Source organism: Furipterus horrens, unplaced genomic scaffold, assembly GCF_987537825.1.
Source record: "Furipterus horrens unplaced genomic scaffold, mFurHor1.1.pri manual_scaffold_1, whole genome shotgun sequence".
NCBI lineage: Eukaryota > Metazoa > Chordata > Mammalia > Chiroptera > Furipteridae > Furipterus > Furipterus horrens.
In genome coordinates this window covers 95,760,389-95,786,338 of record NW_028327171.1, presented here as the reverse complement: position 1 = coordinate 95,786,338, position 25,950 = coordinate 95,760,389, and the positions used below count along the sequence as shown (strand labels likewise).

Below are 25,950 nucleotides of genomic sequence, written 5' to 3'. Positions count from 1 at the left end.
CTCTGATGGTCATCTGAGAGTCAGTCAGGGAAACGAGGCTTCAAGTTGCTGAGAAACAGGAACAACGGTCTCATGGGTAGTACACATTCCTCAAATGGAAGAGCCTCAGAAGCAGGGATGAAACTGGCTATGAATGCAGAGGAAGACCCCCTAGTGACACTGCAAATCCCAGTGTCTCCATGTACACAAGTGCACATTTCTGTCCCTTGCTCAAAGAATTTATAACCAGGGTGATTATTCTAACCTTTGAGAGTAAAAGGACGCTAAAAACAGTTAAGGGTCACTAAGTGATTAGTATCAATATTAACTAGACTGTCATAGCAAACCAGGACATATGGTCATTCTCCTTAGAGCAGATGTTGTCCTTGACTCCTGAGATGATAACAGGTTTCTACTACATTTATACTGTGTTTTTTCCAGAGAGTTGTCTTTACAGTGTGGTTACTTCTTTGGTCATATTGGACATATCTGTTTGGATGTTTGCTTGTTTGTGTGGGGATCATAGATTGGGGTTAGGGCTGGGATTTGAAGTAACTACGGCTCCTTAACTCACATAGCATGAAAGAAATCAATATTTTGTCAGAAAAACATCTCCAAAAGTGTTACATATAACATCACCATAATTCTCCATCTATAAATCAATTTCATGTCAGCCTTAGAAAAGGGAGAAGGAGAGAGAGAGAACCAGAAATGTAGATTCTACCTGGTCTCCTTCATTTTTCCTTTTTTCTATCCTCTTATTTACCTATGTTAAAGGGGATATTATAAAAGGCTTATAACTTTAACCAATAAAAGTTAAAAATAAGCTTCTATAGGGAGTATAATTTCTGTTGAGTGTTTCTGAATATTGAAACAACCAATCTTCTTTTTGTTTACAGGAAAAAAATACACATTTTTAAAGCCAGACAAGATTTCCCAAAGGAAAGTAAGTTATTGCTTTCACATCATTTTCACATTTGATAAACTTACATTTCAAAACTATCCCTTCTCTATGTTCCCAAAGTGCCTTGGGCTTATTTCTATAAAACTTACACATTTTGCTGCAATTCATCCAATTGCATGTCTTTGTTTCTCCACTAGACTGTGAGCTCATTGAGGGAGGGGTTGGCTTATTGATCTCCATATTCCTCAGTTAGCCCCTGAGGTTATGAGGCTGAAAGAGTGAATTGTGAACAGTAAATGCAAAAGGTGGATCCCTGAGGCACTCTGAAGAAGCAGCAAGGAGGCCGGCTTGGGCCCAGAAACACAGAGGAGGGGAAGGGCCTGGTGGTCAAGGTTAAGAATGGGGCTTTTGTCTTGAGAACTGCAGAAGGTACTGAAGGACTTTGAACAAGGGGCAGGTACAATCACACCTGCGTTAAAGACATCACCCAGACTTCCGGCCAAGATGTAGGCCTAGACTGACATGCTCTGTCTCCCTCAACAACTAAAAAGAAATACAACTACCGCAAAACCAGAAATAACAAGAAATAACCAGAAGTTCCAGAAAATAAATGGAAGTTTAATGTATGAAGTTATAAAGAAGTGGTGCTCATCTGGACGGGTAGGAGGGGTGAAGCCAGGGTGGATGGTCAAGCTGTGCTGGTGATAGCAGTAGCGGTTATGGTGGTGGGACGGCAGTAAGCACAAACACCCGTATTTAAGGGGAGGCGAGAAGCTCCTGGGGAGCGCCCCTGGCTACAGACCAGACCCGTTAACTTGCAATTCCAACACCAAGGAAGGCAGACCCCAACTGTCTTGGACTGTGAGGCCCAGAGTGGATGGGAATGGAGGAGGAGGCTCCCTGTCTCTCAGAGGAGAGTGAACAGCAGGAATCCATCTTGGACCCCCACCCGCATAGAAAACACCACAGCATGGTGAGAAGGGTCGCCCGGTTGTGATGAGTGCATGGGGCTCCACTCCCTATAGCGTAGGAGGTGTGACAGCCCTCCTAGGAAGCAAAAGTAAACACAAAACTGTCAGGATGGCACAGATCATGACAGAGATCCCAATTACGCAGCTGACCAGTCAGCAAATATCTAATCTAATGAAGCAGAAGATAGGAAATCTTTCTGAGGCACAATTCAGAGCTTTGGTTATAAAAATGCTTACAGACCTAACAGCAGATCTTAAACAAGACAGGGAAGGAATGAAGGCTAGTCCTGCTGAAATGAACAAAAACACATACAAAACTAGTGGTGAAGGAAAGAAAACCAGGGATCAAATCAACAAATCAGAACACAGGAAAGGAACAAACAGTCAACCAGTGCAGAAACAGGGAACAAAAAGTAAGGAAAATGAGGAGAAGCTCAGAAGCCTATGGGACAGCTGTAAGCAGGCCAACATTCAAATCATAGTGTTGCCAGAAGGTGAAGAAGAACTAGAAACTGAAAAATTATGTGAAAAAATAATGAAGCAGAACTTCCCTAACTTGGGGAAGGAAATAGAATTACAGGTCCAGGAAGCACAGAGAGTTCCAAATAAACTGGACCCAGGGAGAACCACATCAAGACACATTATAATCAAAATGTCAAAAATTAAGGATAAAGAGAGATTCTTAAAAGCAGCAAGAGAGAAGAAGAGAATTACATACAAAGGAGTCCCAATAAGACTCTCAGCTGATTTCTCAAAAGAAACTCTGCAGGCAAGAAGGGACTGGCAAGAAATATTCAAAGTAATGAAAAGCAAAAACCTACAACCACGATTACTCTATCCAGTGAAGCCGTCATTCAGAATAGAAGGGCAGAGAAAGTGCTTCCAGGACAACGTAAAACTGAAGGAGTTCATCAGATTCAAACTATTGTTACATGAAATGTTAAAGGGACTTGTTTAGGAGAAAAAGGATCAAAACTATGAATATTAAAATGAAAACTGTATCACATTTTGGGGGGAGGTCAGTGGGGAGAGGGAAGGGGGGAAGGGAGGGAGATGGTACAGGAATTAAGAAGCATAGTAGGAGGGAATGGAGTAGACAGCAAGATGTTGAGGACTATATGCACAACCAATGAGCATGGACTAAGGTGGGAGACAACTGGAAGGAGGGGGGCCACTGGGTGGAGGGGAACAAAGGGAAAAGAAATTTGGACAACTGTAACAGCATAATCAATAAAGCATATTTTAAAAAAAGAAGAAGAAGATATCACCCAGGTTGCTGTGCAGAGGACAAATTGTGGTAGGGAATGGCCAAAGCAGATAGCGGAAGACCACATAGGAGCTGATGCAGTGGTCTCTGGTGACACAACAGGGCTGATATTAAGGAGAGAGAAGAGTTCAAGAAGGAGAGGGTGGTGAATGGAATCATGTGTAAGAAAGAAAATAAGAAAGTTTAGGCCTGAAGACAGGCCACTGCAGAACTAAAGAAGAACAAAGTTTGCCTTTGCCCTCCTGGGTTTAAAGAGGGGAGCCAAGTTCATTTATTCTGAATCTCAGAAACTAACCCTGTCAGGTGTGTGAACGCATAATACAGGCCTGCCACCGCTGGCCGCTTCACCCCGGGGAACTGTGGTTCCTAGGAAACCCCAATCTGCATCAGAGCAAAATGTGGTAAAAAAAAAAAAAAAGGACCTCTTCTGCTGAAACTCACAGGCCCCTTTACGATAGGGAGGATCAGAGCAGTCCTAGATGGCCATGGGACTCTGGGGAGATGTGAGCATTTGGGGTGTCAGTGCTGAGGGAACGTAAACCCATATATAGGATCACGGGCACACCCACCTCCTGTGTAGGGTGGTATCGTGAGACTTCCCTGTGAAAGATTGGATTCCACATGCTTATTGAGCTGGTGTGTTTGCAAGGAGGTAGCAAGTGTGTCTGTTTGCCTCTTTGTTAAATGATCAGAGTCAGTTGCTTTGAAGTAAACCAGCTTTTGAAAAATTGGGCTGCTTCTTTTTACATCTGCCATCTGGTTCAGGAGTGGGAATGCCCAGCTTAAGAGTTTCCTTCTCTGCAATGTTTTCCTTGAACACCAGCCCCCACACGATCACCCTCCCCTGACCCTGCACTAAAAACTGCAACCCTCTCCTGCATCATGGATCTCTCTTAGGCCCTTGTCTGCCTCCTGTGTTAACCTGTGAGCCCCTTAAACAGGGTGTTTCTGTCTTTGTCTCCTCAATGCCTGGCACAGAGCAGACATGCAATTAATTTTGTGTCAGGAAGGAGAGAGGGGAGAGGACGAGAAGAAAGTGTGGTTTCTTAACCAAAGACCCACTGAATGGGTCTCCCTTCACTCAGTCTCAGCCTGAGCAAGCGCTGGCTGTGTCCTGTTTAGATGGCCCTGTCATTCCCCAAGAATGTTCTGTAGGTCAGGACAGTCTGGTAAGGGCTATCCCAGCTATTCCGTGACTCTCTGGTTTCTTATATCCCTGCCCCCTCTCAAGTCTCCCCATGACCTGAAATTCACTGAGTGTATTTTCTTTCTCCAGGTGAAGGAACATCATTTGGTACCACCCAGGTAATATGAACGTCTCTAAGCTTTTTCCTAAGTTGACAATAAAAATGTAGACACCCCAGATGAACAGAAGTTGGCCTGAAAGACCCCTTCTGACCTTAACATAAAAGAAAGACTAAATGCTCATGTTTGTAAGCCTAGGGACATATGCAGGCCTGGTGGCAGGAGCAGCAGCCACCTCTGTTACACTATTTATTAAATGAAACAAATATTTATTGAGCACTTACTTTTGCCAGGTCGTGTGCTGAGCACTTTGCATGCCTCATCTCACAGAGCTGTCACAACAACCCTTTAAGACTGGTACTATTATTACCCCCATTTTACAGATAACAAAACTGAAAGATTAAGTGAAATTCCCCAAAGCCAAATAGCTTTCAAGATGGCAGGGGCTGGATTCAGAACCAAACCTCCCTCCCAAATCTGTACTTTTTCCTGTGTGATTTGCTGTTTTGCTTTTAATCTTTTGAAGTTTCATTGAATGAGACCTCCTCTTGCATTGTATGTACCCCTTTATATTAATGCAAATATCTCTAGAATGGGTGGTTAAATATCACAAGCCACTCAAATTTAGGCATCATCAGAGTGTTCTTTTTTATAAGAATTGGTTACTCTCAGGGCCCTGAGACTGGGAATTATATGGAATTGTCAAGGGTCACTCTAGAGAATGGGGCAGAGACCATCACGGGCAGGCTGAATACTCTAGGCAGCATGAGCACTCGAGCTGCCTGGGCTAGGTGTTGGGGAAGGGACAGCTATTTTGGCAAAAAACCCAAGAGGGGACATGGTTTGTGGAAGACAGACTTTGCCCAGTGTCAAGCCTATGTTGAGACTGAACTGTAAAGAGAATGAAGAGGCCATGTCTTGATGATGGCTCTCCTTTGACCAGCAGGACAACGCTGACCAGAGCTCTGCAGATGAGCTGTCCTATGCCCTCATCAATCACAGAGTCCTCAGGAGAAGGCCATCAGGAAACTCTGCTGAAGGGCACTATGAGAACGTGCTTCCCCAGGACGAGAGGCCCAGAGAGTTGCAGAGAGGAACCGAGACTGACTACTCACTTCTCCATGTGCCTACCACCCCTAGGCATCCTCCTCCCCCAGAAAATGAATATGAATTTCTTACCCAGTAGAACCTCCTCTCACACCCTAGAATAGCCACTGATAGCCCTTCTGAGGCTCAGTTTTCCCATTTATAATGAAACAGTTGGACCAACATTTGTTTCACTTCAGCAAATAAAAGCTGGGGGTAGAGGGGCTCTGCTTACCTCCCCTGCACCCACCCCCACGCCCACATACACACAACAGCCCCTTCTACAGAGGTCTCTGCAGAACATGGTTTGTAAACCACAGGACCTCCTAGATCCTACTCAATAGTCAACATCTAAAAATCAATAAACTATCCTGAACACCACTCTTTGAGAAGGGAGTGGCCATATTTGCTTCTAAGTGGCTTTGGAAATAGGCTGCTGTACACAGAGACAGTAGGGGCTCCCTGGTCCCCTACAGCTATGCATGTCACAAAGGGTTCTGCTCCTCTGTCCGAGTTCTTCATATAAAATATCCAGAGGCTTGTCCTCTGAAGTCACAAGGAATCTGTAACCAAAAAGGAATCCACTCATTCCACATGTGTTCATGGGCCCAACTCTTCACTCATAGCCTTCTAGATGGATGTCTGTATGCTCCTCTCACTTAATGCCTCTAAGTGTTGTTCTTTGCATAGTATCCTTTGACTCTCTGGTCCTGGTGGCTTATTTGGTTACATGGGTTGAATCAGTAAGTCCCAGGCCAGAATGTTATGTAATTTTTATATAATTTAGTCCATATATTGTTTTAACTTTGTACTTAAATCTTAATAAAAAAATCACAGTATCAAAGAATGAGAGTAGAAAGATGTTTGGAGATCCTCTAAACATCTGCTATATATTGGCTCATTAGCTCAATGTAATGTTGCAGGTTAGTTGCAGAACTATATCTGAATCCTGATTTCCTGGCTACCAATTTAGTGTTCTTTCTTTCTTTCTTTTTTTTTTTTTTTTAATATGCTTTATTGATTATGCTGTTACAGTTGTCAAAATTTCTTTTCCCTTTCTTCTCCTCTACCCAGTGACCCCTCCCTCCCTCTAGTTTTCCCCTCCCCTTAGTCCATGCCCATTGGTTGTGCATATAGCTCTTCTCAACATTTTCCTATCTACTCCACTCCCTCCTACTATGCTTCCTAATTCATGTACCATCTCCCTCCCTTTCTCCCCTTCTCCCTCCCTGCTGACCTCCCCCAAAATGTTCCCCATACCTATAATTGTTTTTCCACTCTCGTTGCCTGCTTAGTTTGCCTTCGTTTTGATTCCCTAGCTTCTGTTGTTGGTTGTTGTGATACGGTTTTCATTTTAATGTCATAGTTTTGATCCTCTTTCTCCTAAACAAGTCCCTTTAACATTTCATATAACAGTGGTTTGGATCTGATGAACTCCTTCAGTTTTACTTTGTCCTGGAAGCACTTTCTCTGCCCTTCTATTCTGAATGACAGTTTCGCTGGATAGAGTAATCGTGGCTGTAGGTTTTGGATTTTCAGTACTTTGAATATTTCTTGCCAGTCCCTTCTTGCCTGTAAAGTCTCCTTTGAGAAATCAGCTGATAGTCTAATTGGGGCCCCTTTGTACATAATTCTTTTCTTCTCTCTTGCTGCTTTTAAGATTTTCTCTTTATCCTTAATTTTTGACATTTTGATTATAATGTGTCTTGATGTGGTTCTCTCTGGGTCCAGTTTTTCTGGAACTCTGTGCTTCCTGGACCTATAAGTCTATTCCTTCCCCAAGTTAGGGAAGTTCTGCTTCATATTTTTTCACATAATTTTTCAATTTCTAGTTCTTCCTCACCTTCTGGCAACCCCATAATTCAGATGTTCATTCTCTTATAGCTGTCCCATAGGTTTCTGAGCCTCTCCTCATTTTCCTCACTTTTTGTTTCCTCTTTCTGCACTGGCTGACTGTTCCTTTCCTGTGTTCTGATTTGTTGATTTGATCCCTTGTTTTCCTTCCCTCACCACTAGTTTCATATGTGTTTTCATTCATTTTAGCAGGACTAGCCTTCATTCCTTCCACGTCTTGTTTAAGATCTGCTGTCAGGTTTGTAAGCATTCTTATAACCAGAACTCTGAACTGTGCCTCAGAGAGATTTCTTATCTGCTGGTCCAATAGATCATATATATGCTGTCTGATCAGCTGCGTGATTGGGGTCTCTATCACGATCTGTGCCATCCTGACAGTTTAGTGTTTACCTTTGCTTCCTGGGCTAGGCTGTCACACCTCCTACACTATAGGGGGCAGAGCCCTGTGCGCTTGTCACTACTGGGCAACCCTTCTCACCACACTGTGGTGCTTTGTTTTGGGGGTGGGGGTCCAAGTGGATTCCTGCCATTCACTCTCCTCTGAGAGACTGGGAGCCTCCTCCTCCATCCCCATGCCCTCCAGCCCTCACAGTCCAAGGCAATGGGGGTCTGCCTTCCCCAGCGTTGGAATCACGAGCTGATGGGTTTGGTCTGCAGCCAGTGATGCTCCCCAGGTGCTTCTTGGCTCCCCTTAAATATGGGTGTCTGTGCTTACCACCATCCTGCCACCATCTCCGCAGCTGCTGCCACCAGCACAGCTTGACCTCTCCGCCCTGGCTTCACCCCTCTTACCCATCCAGACAAGCACCACTTATTTATAACTTCATACATTGGACTTCCATGTAGCTTTATTTTCTGGAACTTCTGGTTATTTATGGTTTTACAGTAGTTGTATTCCTTCTTAGTTGTGGAGGGAGATGGAGCATGTCAGTCTAGGCCTCCATCTTGGCCGGAAGTCCCAATTCAGTGTTCTTTCAATGTACCACATAGGAGAGCCTCTATTCTATGTTGTATGTGTGTATTAAATAATATGTCATATATAAAATATGAATAAAATATCTACGTAAAGAAAGTAACATATACATACAACCTTCTCTAATGAGCACTTCTTCATATGCTCTGATTATTTATTTTCATTCATCTTTTCTTCAGTGTTACTAGAATTATATATATCCTCTAAAATTGTGGTCATCAAACTGTGGCCCTGGGGCCAAACCTTACTATTTTTGTAAATAAAATGTTATTGAAATAATATAGCCATGGTCATATGCTCATGTATTTTCTGAGGATACCACAGGAGATTTAAGTAGTTGTGGTACACACTGTAGGACATGCAAAAAAAGAAAAATCCAAAAATATTTATTTTTGGCCCTTTTAAAAAAAAAGCTGCCCTAAATAATCAGAATTAAAATAAACCAGAAAGAAATTTGTCGGAGTATTGATATAACTTATAAGAGCTGGTACCAATAAAATGGTATGGAAATAGTAAACCATAAATAAGATGAGTGAGTTCAATAACAATTAACAAATTAGACTATTTTTATATTCACACTTGTTTTCTCAGTTTCCTGTTTCAACCCATGGCCATTGTCTTAATTTCAAGGATTTTAAAATAGTAAGAGATTTGTTAAGACAAGCAGTAGATGCATTATATGTTTAATTACTATTTTGTTCCCCAAACTAACCAAAGTTAAATAATCTTGTTATTTAAAATGTTCTAAGTGCCCAATGAGGATAAATCCAGTGGCTTGACGTTGGACGTTTCAACACAGGTTTGCTGAGACTTCAGTCAGTTGATTGCCATCAGTTAAAAAGCCAATCAAATCTTAGTATCTTATCCTTTACTTACTTCCTCTTTTTAGCAGAATTCTTTCGCATGGAACTCTAACTTTAACCCTTGGCCAGGATATACTCAAATTCAATATAAGTCATGGGTGGTGGTAGGCAATAGTGTATGAGACCTTAGCATGGCTTAGTGGACAGAGCGTGCACTCTAGAGTTAGATAATCAATTATTAAAATCCTGGTTCTATCTTTTCCTCCCTCCATGACCTTGAGCATGTAACTTAGAGGCTCAGCTTTTTCACCCATAAACAGGAGAATTAATCTAAGTGTATGTAAGTCATTTATCACAGACCTCGAATAAATGATACCAAAGAGCAAAGGGAAACAAAAACTTCATGATGTATAAAAAACACCATGTGCTGATGTGTCTGGAGATCCAGGTTGCCCACAGTCTCCCAGCAAGGCAGAAACTCGAAATTCTGGGCTTTTTGCTGGAATTTTTTTCAGTTGGATATTGAACTATTGTGGAAGCTAATGAGTTCAAATATTCTTAGTACAACATTATAAGTTATATTTGTTTGAGTCTTATTCTATGAAAGCTTTACCTATCTGAGACAGTATATGTCTTTTATCAGGAACATATTAAATATAAATGCTTAACTAAAACAAGTCATTCTTATAATGAAATTTGAGGGATTATGAAAGAGAATTACTTTTGAGCAGAAAAGTCCTTTGGGAGTGCTTTGAAATACCTACAATGTCTATATATAATATTGATCCTTTTAAAATATATTTTAAGATTTCTGATGAATATCATGCACCCTCTTCACAGAAAATGCACATGAGACAAGCTAGTAAACCAGAACAAGTGGAATAGAGAAACTAAGAGTTAAACAAGAAGTCTGTAGCCATTTAGTCAATTCTGTCTTCCCCAAACCAAGGACACTTAAGAGTATATGGTTTACACTTCTCTTTCCCAGCCAGAGTGTAAATCAGAGAGACAGATAACAGAAATCTAATTAGTGCCATTGGCCAACCACACACAAGGACAGATGAAGTTAAAGGAATTAATTTCATTTTGGTTCATCGGCATAAGGCTGATGAATATTCTATTGAGATCCTCCCCAAAATCTTCCCTAGACTCACAGCCTTTAAAAGCCTCAAAAGGAAGGTCCCAAAGTGCACTCTCCCTCTCAGGAACATGCCTGCACCTTTCCCTTCCTCCTCTTTTTTCCCCACGGTGTGCATCTCCTAAACCCTAAGGGGCCCTATGAGGCTTGCAGCCAGGGAGCAATGGGCAGAGGCAGCTCATCCCAGACTAACCCCTTAACCATGTCCCCAAAGCCCCCTTTTCTCTGACTTCTTAGTGAGCCAAAGCAACTCAGCCTAAGCTCATTTTCCCACCTAGTTCCTCTCCTATTGCTTCTTCTATCCTTAGGCCCTTCCTTGTTTCACTCTTCCCAGCTTTAATGAACACGTTCTCAAAATCACCTGGACTTGTATTGTGAAATATTTCCTGCATGAAATCAAGAACACACACACTACTAGCTGACCCTAGGCAGATCTGCTCAGGGCCAGGTCCCATTAGTGGTAACACACACATGTGCACGCACACACACACATTTGTATACAATTTCAAAAAGCTGGGAATGCAACTACTTAGTTTAAAAAATTCCTGTTCTTGATTTTTTAAAATAAGGCTGAGAATTTAAATTGTACCCTCAAGTCACAAATATACCAGAAAACTCCTCTCCCCCATCCTGGTCTCTAAACTGCACACAGCCAAAGTTCACAGAGGCACACTTTATGCAGCTACTGTGGGCTCTGTGGTTTCCTTTTTTGTTTAGCATCTATAAATAATCTGTGAATAAATTCTTACTTAGAACAGAAAAGAGGCACAAGAAAAGGGCAAAAATCAGTGAGGAAAATCTACTATTGAAAACAAATAAAGTTAAATGCTGACTTTATAAGGACAACCTTTAGTGACAAGTGCTACAACTATTCTTAGGGATGGAAGGTGAGCCCCAGAACACCACAGAAACCTTCAGAGAATAGGATATTCTGTTCACATTTCTCTGACTGTTCTCTTCCAAGGCAGCATCTTGTGTTCAGACGACAGCTTGAAAGCCACTGGATCTGAGCATACCTCAGTTCTGCCAACTGTTAAATGGCTCAGTGTAAGTCTCTCCCCCTTTCCTACAAAGGGGTCTTTTGCAAAGCACTTGGGGAAGGATTGAGTGTCATCATAATCCCACAGTCTTCTACAGTCTGACGATCACACTTCTCAACTCATCCTTTCCTTTCTCCACTCATGCTACTTGTGGATTCCCAGAAACCTGAACTGAGCATGACCCTGAGGAGCCCATCAGGGTGGGAGGCCATTGATGTGTGGTTGCCCAGGGGGGTTGAGCTTTGCTCCCCAAAACTGGGGAGCTCTGGGTTTGTCCTCCCACTTTTCTAGGTCTTGGTTTCTTAACCTTAAGAGGAGGAGACTGCCTTCTAATGCCAATCATAAAAAGAAATTTTAAAAGATGTGTTGGAGTGCAGCTCCCAAAAATTCAGTAGTGAATAGTGTGAATTAACTTATTTTAAAGCAATGGGACAGAAATGGGAGCAGAGGAGAAAATACTGAGAGAGATGTCTCCCATTTTTCTCAACACTGATCAGGCTCTGAATAGGGCAGAGGTTTATGTCCAGAGTCCACATCTAAATAGGAAAGGAGAGAATATTCACCTAAACCTGATAAGACACAAACATGCATAAAAAAGGAAAAGCTATTTATTCAAATCCCACCACTGTTTCAGGGTCAACTTATGTTCTACTTCCTAGGCCAAGATTTTTCCATTTAAGCTATACTTGCCACTCTTTTCTCTGTCTTTATTTAATTTTAATAACTGTCTTTTTTTTCTGTTTCTTGTGCCAACATAAGAAATGTCCAAACCTGTAATAATTTTAATGAGTTTATTTGAGCCAAACTGGTAACAATTGCTGGGAAGCAAAACCTCAACAAATTGAGAAAATGCTCTGGAAAAATGGTAGATTTGCACCTGATTTTATACATTACAATCAAGAGCAGATATAAGTGGATTACATGAAATCCATTGGTGATAGATTAGGGAAGCAGGAGAATGCAAAGCGGTGGGGGAGCACCTCCAGGACTAGATAAAAAGTAAAATGATAGACACATACAACATCTGTTCAGAAAGTGTCCAGCCATGTAATATGAAAAATAGAGACTTTTTTGAAGAATATACAAGAAACATTGTACTTAGGGCAATGATGCTTCAGTCCCCTTCAAGGTAGGTACCTTGGGACCTCACACAGTTCTCCCAATATGACGTTCCTTCTGCTCTGGTGTGCAGAACAAATTTTTCCACGACTCGTTTTATGCCAAAATCCTGTGTCAAAATCTCAGACACAGTAGTTTTTGGAATCCCCAGGTCAGCTTCTAGTTCCTGCACTGATCTTTGTTGATTGCAGCCCACACATGTTCAACATCCTCACGTGTTCTGCTTGTTGTAGGCCTTTTAAGAGATTACTTTCAACAGATTCTCAACTGTCTTTGAAGCATTTGTGCCACATTTTTATTTGTGCTTCCCTCATTGCATTGTCCCTGAAAGCCTTTTGAATCATCCAAATAGTTCTCACGGAGGACAGTTCAAGCTTAACACTAAATTTTATGTAGTTTTGTCACTCTACTCACTGAGTCATTTTGAATGAGATGGCCACACAGTACACGTGTTCACTCAACGGTGTCTACCATCCCCACTGACTCGTACAGTGAAGTTGTCATTGTTCACACATGCGCATTCCAGTCCACTCTCCTTGGCTGCCAGCTTACATCAATGTTGTGCAAACCATTATTAAATTAACAGTGGCTGGATTTTTCCAGACAGATCTCATACTTCTTTTACATTAAGTGAGTGCAGGATAGTTAACAATCAGCAATTAAAACAATAACAGTAACAATGAGAGGATTTGTGGTCTCCCTCTTGTGTGGTGCTAGTGCTTTGAGGGGCCTGGAAAAAGGAAATTTGACATTGCAAATGTATGTTATCGTGACATGCATAAAGACAATAGGCTCAATAAAGGTGAAGACTGACTTTTATCAGGGAAGATTCTAGCCTAGGACATGACTGCCCACCATGACCTGCTTTTGGCTAGAAAGTTTTTAATTTCAGACCATCCCAGGTGGTTTACTTTAGGTCTCTGAGTTTGTAAAGCCATCAGGTAGGCCTCATCTGAGCTTATCAGGCTTGTCATGTGGCCCCTTTTCGTCCATACTTGTTTTATCTGTGTGTTGCCAGACAACCTCATGCTGTCCCAGAATAGTCAGTGATGTTCTATTGCATGCTGCCTAGAGACATAACTCTGAACAGGAATTTGGTGCAAAGTAAAGGGGTTGTTTATTTGTCATATAGTTTTGGAGTGGTGGTAGGTTTCTGCCTCAGGGTCCCACTCCCTTTAAAATACCCCAAAACAAACAGCCCCGCTACCCTCTACCAGTTCAAGAATGTGCCTGAAATCCCTTTCCCCGGTCCTAATAGTACCATCCTTTATGAAATGCAGATAAATGTAACAGGATTATCCAAGAAGCTTGGCAGGTTACTGGATGTAGTTCAGCTAGTGCTGCCATTTTTTGTGTAGGGAATGCAAAGGCTTGGTGCCCAGCTATGCAGTCTCTGGGAACCCGCCCCCCCCCCCCCCCCAAGTCCCAGGAACTCAGGATCCCTGAGGCTGACCAGGCTAGCCACGGAAGGGAAAAGAGCCAACAGACCTTGTGCTTCCTGGTGCGCTCCATTTAAAAGTTCTCTCCCAGAATCCCATGTGCTCCAAAAGCCAGTGGCAGTGCCCAGCGTTTCAACCAATGAGGGCCAGTGTCAGCAATGTTTTCCTTTGCCCCTCTTCCAGCTGTGATGTTTACCAAGGGGGCAAAGTCTTGAACCACACATGCTCGGTCCAGGCTTCCTCCTCCGGCAGCCCCTCTCTTCACAGGGAGGGCAAGCCACTTCCAACCTACAGTTTCACCCTGGGGTTTTCTCCCTGCCCCTTGCCTGCTCCAGTGATTTGTCCTGACCTCTCTGTTACATGTGCAGAGTCTGACTCCCTACAATAATGGAATCATTCCTTATTATTGTCTTCTTCTTCACTGGTGTCTCCTATAACCTTCTGCAAAATTCATCATTAAAAAGTCTACAGAACTAAGTTAAATTGCAATGTAAACAATTTTGAGCATGTGGAATTTTCGTTGGGGTTGGAGGGTGGATTTCTCTTATCTGGCTGTATTTTTTCTATCCATATCTAAGGGACTTCCAAAAAGACCAGTTTTATTTCTCAAATCTTTCATTTTACAGATATGTGTTAAAACCTTATTGTGCACCAGGCATTATGCTTGTCATTAAAATGTGTGATGACTAATAAATTCACCTCTGATAGCAGAAAAGTGTGTATGTAAGTGCCATTTTTTCCAAACCCCTCAAAATGCTTTAGTCACAAAGTTCAGTTCTTTCCATACCACTCAGGCCAAAAAGTCCACTCTATGGAAAATCCCATGATTTTCAAGTGGCCAAAACCCAAGACAAGATACTTGCATCTTGGTGCTTTCCAAAGGAGATGGGAAGATCAAAACCAACCCTGTCCTGACCCAAGATATGAACCAACCCTTCCTTCCAGCCTTGGGCTTGTCAGATACCCGGCCTCGCCAGAGAAGCTATGGAGGGGAATCCAGGTACCCACCCCACACTCACTTAAACAGAGAGGAGGGCTCAGCCCACCCCAGTTCAATCTTATTTTCTCAGAAGGGGAAGCTGTCCTCAGGGAAATGAAAAAATCACTTCCAACACTACTTACTGCAAGAAATACCAACCCAAGTCACAACCCTGGAGAGTCAACATCAATGAAGCCAAGGTAAATGCAACAGTGTAGAGGCAAAAATAATTTATTGTAAATGTTTGTAAATCCTTTTCCACTGAAGTTTCTCATTACTTTCTAAAAAGTACAAAGATACTGAAGTTTACATTTGACATGTAAAAAATTAAGAGGAAGAAGGATAATTCACCTGTTTCGCTAGTTTGAGGAACTATCCTCAAAATGAGACACCAAGTTACAATAAATGTATCTTCCAGTTAAATAAGAAAAAAGTTCACATTATCCAGAGTTCTGGGTCCCAGAGAGCTCATGCAAACCCATCTGCAACAACACTCAGACACAGCCCCGTGCACAGCTGCCCCTCATACTAACTTCCATCCAAGGCCAATCTCACTGAGATGTTAGAGCAAAAGAGCTCATTATAGGATCACAAAATTCTGTCTCCTGGAAAATTTCCAGCAAACAAGTTTCCCAACAAAACAAATATTCTGTTCCCTCATGGCAGGCAATTCTACACCTGCAAATGACTGATCCAGTCACTAATATCCCGCCCTGCAAATGAATTGGCATTAAGCTTCCAACAGTTGGCTTCAGAGAGTGGTTCTTCCTATTTCACAATCATCTTCAATAAGATCTACAATTAATGCCTGCAGACATTGAGTCCTACAGGAAGGCCATCAACACTGGGCAAAGGGAAGCCAGCATGTAATAGCTATAGCAGATGGTAAGGAGTCTTAATGATTCCCTGATGGAAGTTTGTGAAAATATACATGGAAAAACTATCCAAAATGATAGCAGTGTGTTCAAAACTCACAGAGAACCATGTTGCTAAAAGAGGTGTTCAGTAGTCACAGGAAAAACGAGGAGATGCAAAATAATTTTAAAAACACACACCTTATTTCTGCAGCTATAGATTACACAGTAACATTGAATAATGTACCTGACTACAGCTGGTTACCTAAGAAATGTAGCCACAGGTCATGAAAGTAGATAAACCATGCTACTTTGATTTTGTAAAGTGTCTTTCTTTTCCTCACAGGCTTTCTTAATAGTGAGATTAAACAGAGTGGTCAGTGGGAGGGGAGATTTCAGTGCGCCATTGGCTCAGTTCTCCCTTACCTGCTGCCACCTTTCCCTGGCCTCTCTCCACCAGCACAGGTTGATGGGATTCTGCCCAAAAGCCTACCCTAGAACTAAAGAGAAAGTGTCTAAATGTGGGTGAGGGCAGCTAGTGCTTCCAGAAGAGCACTGACCTCACACTGCAAGGTCCACCCTGGTACCCCCTCACCCCTGCCCCATCTGGCTTCCTGCCTTCATCACAAGTGGAACCAGGACAGTTCTTGGGGCCTGTTTTGCTGGACATCATAACTGTGCACAATCAGAAGAAAAAGGACTGTGTCCAGCCCTCTAGTCATTTCAAGTCCTTCTATGTTAATCACAGTACGTTTTCCTGTAAAAATAGAATGAATTGTCTTCATCTCACAATTCAGAGGATCACTGCTTTCAGACACAGACCGACCTCTACCACTTCACTCTGAAAAGAAAATACAAAACAAAGGGCACTAAATTGTTTAGAATCATGCTTATTTTAAACATGTCTTTATTTGACTTTGTTTTGAATATATACTCATATAAAATTGGAATATTTGTAAATTCCTAACAGAGAAAATTTACTCTTCAGTACACACGCACACACACACACCCCTCTGAGTCCTTTCCCAAAGGCAACCAGCACACTGCTTGCTCATTTTTTTCGGTATAATTCATGAGAACATTTGATGACGTCTTCTGGGTACTGAAGACATTTTAGCATTCAGTCCTTTTTCATAATCTCACTATAAAAATTCCTCTAAATTTTCAATTTTTTAAAAAGTGCACAATATATCATGAGAAATTCTGATGAGGGCAATGGTGCAGAGCTGGCCTGACTCAGGGGGTGCTGCCCATGCAAGGAACTGGAGACACTCCATAGAGAGCCCTTCATGCTCTACCGCAGGATCTCACAGTTGACAAAGGGGGCTGGGTAATTCTTTGTAGTAGAGAGCACTGTAAGCTGTTTAAGAATCCCTGAACTCAACAATAGATATCAATGACATTAACTAAAAATGTCTACAGCCCTGACTGGTGTGTCTCAGCTGATTGGACATCATCCTGAAAAGTGAAAGATTACCGGTTCGATTCCAAGTCAGGGCACATGCCTGGGTTGTGGGTTTGGTCCCCAGGCAGGGCATGGGCAAGAGGGAACTGATAGATGTTTCTCTCTCACATCGATGTTTCTCTCCCTCTCTTTCGCCCTCCCTTCCTCTCTCTCTAAAATAAATAAATAAAATCTTTTTTTAAAAATTAAAATGTCTCCAGACAGTGCCAAATATCCCTGAGGGGGGTGGGGGTGCAAAAGTGCCCTTGATGAGAATTAGTGCTCTTTAGCTAAACTCTCCAAGTCTCCTGGGGAATCTATAAAGAATCAAAACGGTTTCCCTTGGTAACCCCCAGTTGATTCTTGCAACGACAGAACTCACACTGGCTTCTCTGCCAGCAGCCAGTTGATCTGTTTACCCCAAAATCTGAAAACAAGATTCACTCTTCTCACCTCCTGGATCTTTTCATCTTCTCTCTCACAGATCCAGTTTTGCCTTGTTGCCCCTTAGTCTACTAGCTGACTCTTCACATGTGAGAAACCTATAGAAAATAACTAACCCAGATCCAAAATAGCTCATGACTCCCAAAATAAGCCACTGTTTCACATTTTCTAAACAGACTTCTCCTCCTTACACCCAGGCACCAACCATACATAAGATGAACAAGCTCAAAAATAGGGGAGGTGGATGGCATCACTGCATTAAAAAATATTTCTTTAAACTAGAGGGTATTATGATAAGTGAAATGACTCAGAGGAAGATAAATACTACTATGTGCTCTCATTATATGTGGAATCTAAAAACAATTACCATAGAAAAAGAGAACAGATCGGTGGTTGGGTGTGTTTGCATTAAAAAGTACAAACTTCCAGTTATAAGATATGTTAGTACTGGGGATATAATGTAGAACATGATGACTATAGCTAACACTGCTGTGTGGTACATTTGAAAGTTGTTAAAAGGGTAGATCCTAAAAGTTCTTACCACAAGGGAAAAAAGTTTTTAATGTCAAAAAGGAAAAACAACAGCTCAAAATAAAGTCCCTTTTGCTAAGTCCCACCAAGACTTACTGCCTAACTTACTTTGCAATGTCAGCCTTTCTCAGGAAAAAAGCTGGAAACCAATCAGTGTGGAATTTCCTGGTCAGCACCAGTGAGGTAATCTGCCTCACAAAACACCCTGTCTTCCCCTAAGGGGTGGTAACCTTGCCTGACATAATCCATTCTTTCAATTTCCTTGCCCTACCATCTTTCCGCTTATAAAGACCATTCATTTTGTGTAATTCCCCGGAGCACCTCTCTATTTACTGGACGGGATGCTGCCTGATTCATGAATCATCCAATAGAGCCAATTAGGTCTCCGTAAGTTCACTCAGCTGTGTTTTTGTTCTTTTAACCACATGAGGTGACTGTTAAAGAAGTTAACTGAAGTTACTGTGGTAATCGTTGTGCAATATATGCATCAAGTCATTATGCTGCACACCTTAGGCCCACAGCGTTGTAAGGCAGTTATAACTCAATAAAACTGAGAGGCAAAGATAAATATTTAAAAATTTCCTTCTGATTATACTATTAAGGGAAGTTTTTATAAGGCATCAAAATATGCCCGCAGCTAAGTCAAAATAGTCATTGTAGTTCCAAATCAGAAAATGAGAAAATACACACATAATACCCCAGGAATCCAAATTAGAGCCTAATTTAAAGTTCTGACTCTCAAGTATACATACATACAAACCCCAAAGGAACAATAGACTGGCCTCAGAGAACCCTTGGAATCCCTGAAATTATAAAATTTTGTGTAGGGGGAGAAGTTGTGTGCTTCTTTTTTTCCCTGGGGAGAAAGTATTTGGCTATCTTCAAGTTTTGGGGTACAAAACCAACAATTAAAAGAATCTCTGCTCTTTGAAGAATTAAAACATTATCTTTGTGGAAAACTAGTTGCCCGCTCATCACAGGAGTGGGGGTAACCCTCCAGGCCCACAGCACATGTGAACATGGGGAACTGGCCTAAGAACCTACTGGGTTTCACTTGGTCCCTCCAAGGGGGCTCCGCTTACCCATGCCAGCCATCTCTTCCCTTTCTTTGGAGTTCTCCCCTCAGCTTGTCCCCTCCCTTGGCCTACCTGTCTTCTCTCATCTTCTTGCTTCCTCGCTTCCTAAATGGTCACTGTCTACCCTTCTATTTGAGAGGGAACTAATAGTCATATTTCTGAAAATATTAACTGGCTAAAATACTGCACAGGCATGCCCTGGGAAATGGATGTGGGGTCACAGGAATCCCCCCAGGAGAAATGTGTGAGAGAAAAAGTACAGTTGTCTGAGGAGCAGAAACTGCGAAGCTCATGCTGCATCCCTGGGCCAGAGGTAGAGTGTGGACCTGGGGAAAGTCTCAGTCTGAGGCTGTTTGGCTGAGCTGTCCTCAGACCTCAAAAATAACATGCCCCTTATCACACTCCCAACCTCAAAATCCTCTTAAACCTTTTCTCACACTCCTCCATCCTACCTCATCTATGTTGAGAAAGAACAAGTAAACCACAGAATTTACAGAGCAGCCTGGGAAGATCAAGACCAGTCACACCATAGCAGCTGATAGAGTTCCCATCTCTCACCTCTTTACACAAGACAGGAGTCATAGGTTTTTTCTTTCTTTCTTTTTAAAATTCTTGTAGAAAGTGTATAACCTTTCACTCCACACATGCACGCCATCTGCCTGGCCCACAAACACACGTTATTTATTCAGCTGCTCTTTAAGGAAACTATTCATTTATGAGACTTCCCCAGTGACCTGAAATTTGGCCTTCTAAATGTCATTCTTTCTATTCATTTGCTTAATATAGTTTTCTGCATTCTTAGGCCAAGGTTAGTCTACTCTAACCTCCCATCCTCAAGAAATGTGTCATCATAATAAGTGCCTGCTCTTGTGCTATGAAGTCACACGAGTGCTTCATAATCTCTCTGTTCACACTTCTGAGGCCAGGCTACTGGCACTGTGCCTGGTGCTAACCACATCTTCTCATTTGTCTTTTTCATTCATGCAACCAGTATTTATGACTACAATGTGCAGAGAGTGTTTCTGATGGATGGTAGATGAGAAAATAAAGTATCCAAGTCTGTTGGCATTAGGGGCTAATGAGAGCCAGGGCATCTGCGAGGGAGGACTCGAAATGGGGAGTGAGGAGGGATAGAGAGGAAAAGGTCAAAACTTCAGTACAGACACAATGCAAGGACGTTTCAAAGCTGTAGCCCTTCCATCTTCCTACCTCCTTTTTCTAGGTCTTGCGCAAAGTGTTAGAAGTTCTCCTGACAAGCGGTGTATCATCTATGCTTATTAGACAACATATTGATTTTCTTGTTCTGATGTTACTTTTAAAAGTGAATGAGTAAATTTGTTATAATTTTCTAAGGAAAGAGATTAATTTGACATTTTATGGCCCTCTATTAATTTCTTAATGAACTCCTTGGTCTGCAACAGAAAAAGAGTTCCCATACTGAGATAATCTTTCAATGATTTAACTAAACTGTTTATTCCAATTTTTTAAGACTTACTTCTCTTGCAAAACCGTGGTGTTGCCATGAATATTACATTCATACCTCAGAGAAATTGTGGGTTGGGTTCCAGACCACCACGATAAAGAAAAAAAATATCAACAAAGCGAATAAGAATCTTTTTCCTAGCAAAGGGCCTTGCCTTTGATTGGTAAAAAAATGCAACCTCCATGAAGCACAACAAAGGAAAGCACAGGTAAATGAGGTATGCCTGTACTGACAACATGATGAAATGAAAGGTGGGGTATAGCATGTGAGTGAACTACAACAAGCGAACATTCAGCAATCCTTACTCTTATAGTTTAATTATTTTTTCCATGATCCTCCCTCAGCTACTCAGTCTGATCATGAAGGGCAGGGACTGTGCAACCTCCACAGAACAGGAAACATTACCTGCACAGAAATCAACCCGAACCAGCTGTCCCCAGTCTGGCTCACGCGTGTCCCACCACAACTGTCTTCTTGACCTGCTCAACTTACCGTAGAGCAAGAAGGACTCTGGATCAAGCCCCAGAGTCTCACAACCTGACAAGTTCTGATCATGGAAATCCTGTAGCAAAATGCCCAGCACCAACTCCTCACTCATCATATACTTCATAAAATTTTCATCTTCCAGTGGAACCCCAAACTGCAGGTGGTAGGTTAATGTGTCATTTTCTCCTCTGAAAGGCAAACTAAACAGAGACAGTCAAACATAGCAAGATCACATTGCAACTCCAGAAATTGGTTTTAGCGATAACATTTTTTTTTTTTAGTTCTGCATGTTCCTTCCAAGTACAAAATAGGAAAGGGTGTGCTGTCCTGGAAGAATCCTGTTCCATAGGTCTAGCACAAAAAGTTCAGGTGATCATCACCTACTATTACTACCTAGAACACACCCCTTAGGAGTCCACTGAGAGAGGCCATTGAAGGGAGAGTTGGGACCCAGCTATTGTCAAGGAAGATCCAAGGGCTGGCACATGGTTAGCCCCAACACCAGCCTTTCTTTGATGCACCCCCCCCCAAGGCAGGCCAGGGAAGTCCTGTTCTCCGGTATTCACTTCTCCACGTGCTCCCACTACATTCATTCCCTGTTCCTATAATAAGTGCATGTTAAAGCTGTTTGATTTAGCCAGTCATTTATTGGTTGTTGTTGTTTTTTAATTTACTGATTTTAGAGAGAGAGGAAAGGAGGGAAAGAGAGAGAGAGAGACATTGATTTGTTGTACTACTTATTGATCTATTCATTGGTTGGTATTTATATGTGCCCTGATTGGAAATTGAAACCACAACCTTGGTGTATCGGGATGATGCTCTAAACAACTGAACTACCCAGCCAGGGCCCACATTATTCTTTAAAGATAGGTCCAAAGCTCTCTGCCATCAGAGGTGCAGAACTCCTGGGTTCCCACCGACTGCCCTGTGTACCAGCAGCAAATCATACCCTCCTGGTATGTCCCTAAACCAAGAAAGTTATTCTGTCCCATTTTCACTCCTGAGGCTATCAGCTTCACAGCTCTCAGGAAAGAGACCTAGGAAATATTTTTCCCATTTCCAAAATAAAAATAATCACAAGGCTATTCTCAGTTGAGTAGCTTATTCCATTTGTTAAATTCTACATCAGTGTTTAGGTTTACCGCAATTATCCTATTACTTTCAAAGAAGACCAGATTAAGAACAGGCAATAAAATTATTAAGAGGTGGCCACATCTGAGACTCTCACCGCACGGCAAGTTTTATAGATGTGCCAGTCAAGGTAGTGAACCCTGTCCCTGTTAAGGACAGGCAAGAGGCTCCCTCTTGTGGCCAGAGGTCACATAGCCCAATACCTTTACATTAACGTGGTTGACAATTTATACACGGGCAGACAAACAAGAAATGTGCCAAACCTTGTGGTTCAAATGAGTAATAGGCAGTAGAGACTCTGGAGAAACACTTTCAAGGGCGCCACCACAGGCAGGCTGAAAAAATGCACGTTCAAACTCTAAGCCAGCAACTCCAGTTTTGTAGGGGTGTGTGTGTGTGTGTGTGTGTGTGTGTGTGTGTGTGTGTCCCAGGGTGTGTGTGTGTGTGTCCCAGGGTGTGTGTGTGTGTGTGTGTGTGTGTGTGTGTGTGTGTGTCCCGGGCTTTGCCTTTTATTTATCGCTAATGATGGTCACATCTTGACACACGGTCACTCTGCACTCCCACAAGCAAGGACTGGGGTTGGCATATGGAACAGAGCAGAGACTGACTTTCACAAGGCCAAGGCCAGAAGCTTAGTGAGAGAACTGCTCTATCTATCATCGTCCCACCGAGGCAGATCTCAGGGTGAATGTATATAAGGCTGAGTTCTGAGGGGAGACAAGGGACCCCTGTGGCCTTTCTCTTATCTGCACACCACCTGAGTGGGTCCAGCAGCTGATCAACCAATGAGCATTTCCCAGATTTCTGCTGAGCCAGTCCGGGACTCAGCTCAGGCTCCCTGTGGACACAAATGTCTGCCACCAATGTGGCTGTCTCCTGCTCCCATGCGGGAATGATGTTTTTGGAGGCAATGGCTTTTGCGTCTCCATTCTACATTGCTGAAACTCTGTCTAGATTTTTAAAATAACACAAAAATGTCTCTGAGAGAATTTCTTTATCCAAAATACTAAAACCCTTAGGTTTTTCTTTCCAATAACTTTTAAAGGCAGATTCTCTAACAGTAAGTCTTCAGATTTCCAGCCATGTTTTCTCGTTTTTCAGATGGGTTTTTCCCAGTGTCAACCCCAAGCCATTATGCAATTCCACGTCCTCTAAGCCATTGTAGGAGGCTGGATTCTTTTTAAAAAAACGCTTCAGGCTCAGAACATCATCCTTCTCCCAAGTCTGTCCCAGTCTGAGTTGCAAGTTGGGGCAAGTGCAGAGAGGGAAGTACGCCGGGTCTGATGAGGCACTTCTTCCTTTGCTGCTCATGTTCTAATACCAGCAGTTTGTCATTAAAATGGGAGTGATATCAAAGAAGCCACCTTACTTGGCCATAAAAAAAGGAAAACATCTTATCATCTGCAACAGCTTGGATGGACTAGAGGCTATTATGCTAAGTGAGGCAAGTCAGTCAGAGAAAAACAAATACCATATGATTTCATTTATATGAGGAATGTAAAGAACAAAATAAAAGAACAAAATTGAAACAGACTCATAGATACAGAAAACAGACAGATGGAAGGGAGCTTGGGGGACTGGGTGAAAAAGGGGACAGGATTAAGAAGTACAAATTAGCAGTTACAGAACAGTGATGGGGATGCAAAGTACAGCATAGGGAATCTAGTCAATATTGTAATAACTATGTATGGTACCAGAGTACTAGAAATAGTGGGGGGAGAACTCTATAAATTATATGATTGTCTAACTACCATGTTGAATACCTGAAACTAATAAAAATTATACCAAATATAAACTGTAATTGAAAAATAAAGTTTAAGAGAAAAAAGAAGTCACCATAAGATAATGTACACATAGGAATCCATAAAGAAGGAGGAAGAGTGTTGCCAAGGCAACCTGCCCCTGCATGAGTTTTTAGACATCAGGTTCAATTTCGTTCTACCCCATTGTGTTACCATCTGCTTTACATGTTTCTCCTCCCAGGACTATTCATATTATGATTTGAGAAATGTATGGTTAGAGAGGGGAACTTCAATTTAATATTGTCTTTGATGATCACATTCCAGGGATATCTTAGGAATAGTAGATAATAAAGCTTAGTCAGGTAAATTTTATCCTAACAATAATCAAATGATTCCTCTATACACATATGCCCTTTTATATAAGTGTCTATTGACCCAGACAAAAACATTAAAGTTAGGAGGAAATTTAAAAAGAAAAAATGTATATGTGTGTATATATGTTATCCATGTATAGTGTATAAAGTATGTATGGTAAGTACATGTCTAGAAGAAATCCTACCGAATTGTAGGAGGGAGCGCAATTCATTGTGTGTATGGAATTGATTGGCATACAGTGTCCAGGGGTAGGAGGGCGTGGTGGTAACAGAAGGCAGACTTTCCCTGTACTACATATCTTTATATTTTTAATATTATCAAGAAACATGAATTCCTGTATTACTTGTGTTCTTCAAAATCATAACCCAATACATGTCTTCTGTCATTGACATCACATGACTATCTGAGATCTAATTCTATTTCTACCCTTCACTCATTTGAGCATCCACTGTTGAGTAGGAATGGTGTACCTGGGACTGGCTTTTCCTCTCTTTTGTGGGACCTTACTGAGTCATCTATAATTAATCTGGGCTTCCTTTTTCTCCTTTGTAAAATAACAGAGTTGAGCTAGTTGGTGTCCAAAGACCCTCCCAGCACCGACACTACAATTCTATCATTGGTTCCCTTTGCGCTTGGAGACTCGGGAAGGCCCTTTCCAGATCCTCCACATTCTCACCTGAAGTCCATTTCCACCGAAGTAAAATAACGGCTCAGAGATGGCGATGAACTGTACACATCTATGAGCTGAAACGAACAGAAACAAGTAAAACCACTACATACATTACTGCCAGGTCTTAATGAACATCACCTGACAAAGCAAAACCGGTCCTAGACTAAGGAGAGTCCATGCTAGCTAGAAATTAACTTATCCAGAAACTCTGGATCAAGAAGCAGAAAGAAATGGACCTAGCACCTACCAAAAGTCAAGTTCACACTCACTTAAAAGAATCTCATTTTATAAGGGTCAAGTGACCGGGCTGAGATTTTCAACTTATGCATTGCGCTGACACTCCATGGCCTTAATGATGAGGGTGCTCAGCACCTGAGCCCACACAGACCTGAAGAACACAGGAAGGAGAGAACATCACAGTATTGGGAAGGCTGCAGAACGGGCCACTCAGCTTTTCTCTCCTTTCTCCAGAGCTTCATTGTAAGAAAAAACATTAAGCCACAGGTTGGGCCCCTTCCCCTGGAAAATGGGACTAAGTGGGAATGGTGTATAATTGCAAAGACAGTGGAATTCTTATCTTATGGTAAAATAATGTGCAGACTGAGCTAGAGCCCGGTGAGCTGATTGCCAGAGTTGGGCACAGTGGCTAATTAAAAGCAGCTTCCAGAATAAGAGAAATAATTCTGCGAGGTTATCAGAGGTGCCGTGCTTAACTCCTGCATCAAGCACACACACACAGCTGATGGGCTGACTTTAGCAGGGCAGCGGCGCCCACGGTAAGAGAACACTGGCAATGATGCAAGAGGGGCTCGGAAAACTGTGTTCACAAAAGCAAGTCAATGAGGCAAACAAGAAGACATAGTGTTGCAATATCCACTTCGATTTATCTTCCATATCTAGAAACTTTTGGAAAGTGG

The 25,950-nt window shown here is 42.1% G+C and overlaps 2 protein-coding genes across 5 annotated transcripts in view; one reads left to right on the top strand and one right to left on the bottom strand.

Annotated features, from left to right (window-relative positions):
- Nucleotides 1-72: 72 nt before the first annotated feature.
- GCSAM (germinal center associated signaling and motility) lies at nucleotides 73-5,833 on the top strand. The gene is made up of 4 exons (XM_090286890.1): nucleotides 73-161; nucleotides 879-925; nucleotides 4,398-4,426; nucleotides 5,313-5,833. The coding sequence occupies exons 1-4, from the start codon at nucleotides 73-75 to the stop codon at nucleotides 5,550-5,552; spliced, it is 405 nt and encodes a 134-aa protein (XP_090143016.1). The 3' UTR covers nucleotides 5,553-5,833.
- Nucleotides 5,834-15,010: 9,177 nt separating this feature from the next.
- CUNH3orf52 (chromosome unknown C3orf52 homolog) overlaps nucleotides 15,011-25,950 on the bottom strand; it is a 28,401-nt gene continuing 17,461 nt past the window's right edge. For 3 of the 4 annotated variants that reach the window (XM_090276433.1, XM_090276451.1, XM_090276458.1), the window contains exons 4-5: nucleotides 25,040-25,107; nucleotides 20,911-21,315 (exon numbers count right to left, since the gene is read on the bottom strand). In XM_090276433.1, the coding sequence (XP_090132559.1) occupies nucleotides 20,970-21,315; nucleotides 25,040-25,107 (414 nt within the window). In that variant the 3' untranslated portion in view covers nucleotides 20,911-20,969. Of the gene's footprint in view, nucleotides 16,493-20,910; nucleotides 21,316-25,039; nucleotides 25,108-25,950 lie in introns of those variants that run through there. The other variant, XM_090276443.1, reaches the window with a different exon arrangement.

Excerpts from the sequence above, each read along its gene's own strand:
- GCSAM (XM_090286890.1), top strand. The coding sequence starts at position 73 with ATGGGTAGTACACATTCCTCAAATGGAAGAGCCTCAGAAGCAGGGATG. Across the intron at positions 162-878 it reads GAAGACCCCCTAGTGACACT|GAAAAAAATACACATTTTTA; the intron begins GCAAATCCCAGT and ends TTTTGTTTACAG. Across the intron at positions 4,427-5,312 it reads CATCATTTGGTACCACCCAG|GACAACGCTGACCAGAGCTC; the intron begins GTAATATGAACG and ends TTTGACCAGCAG.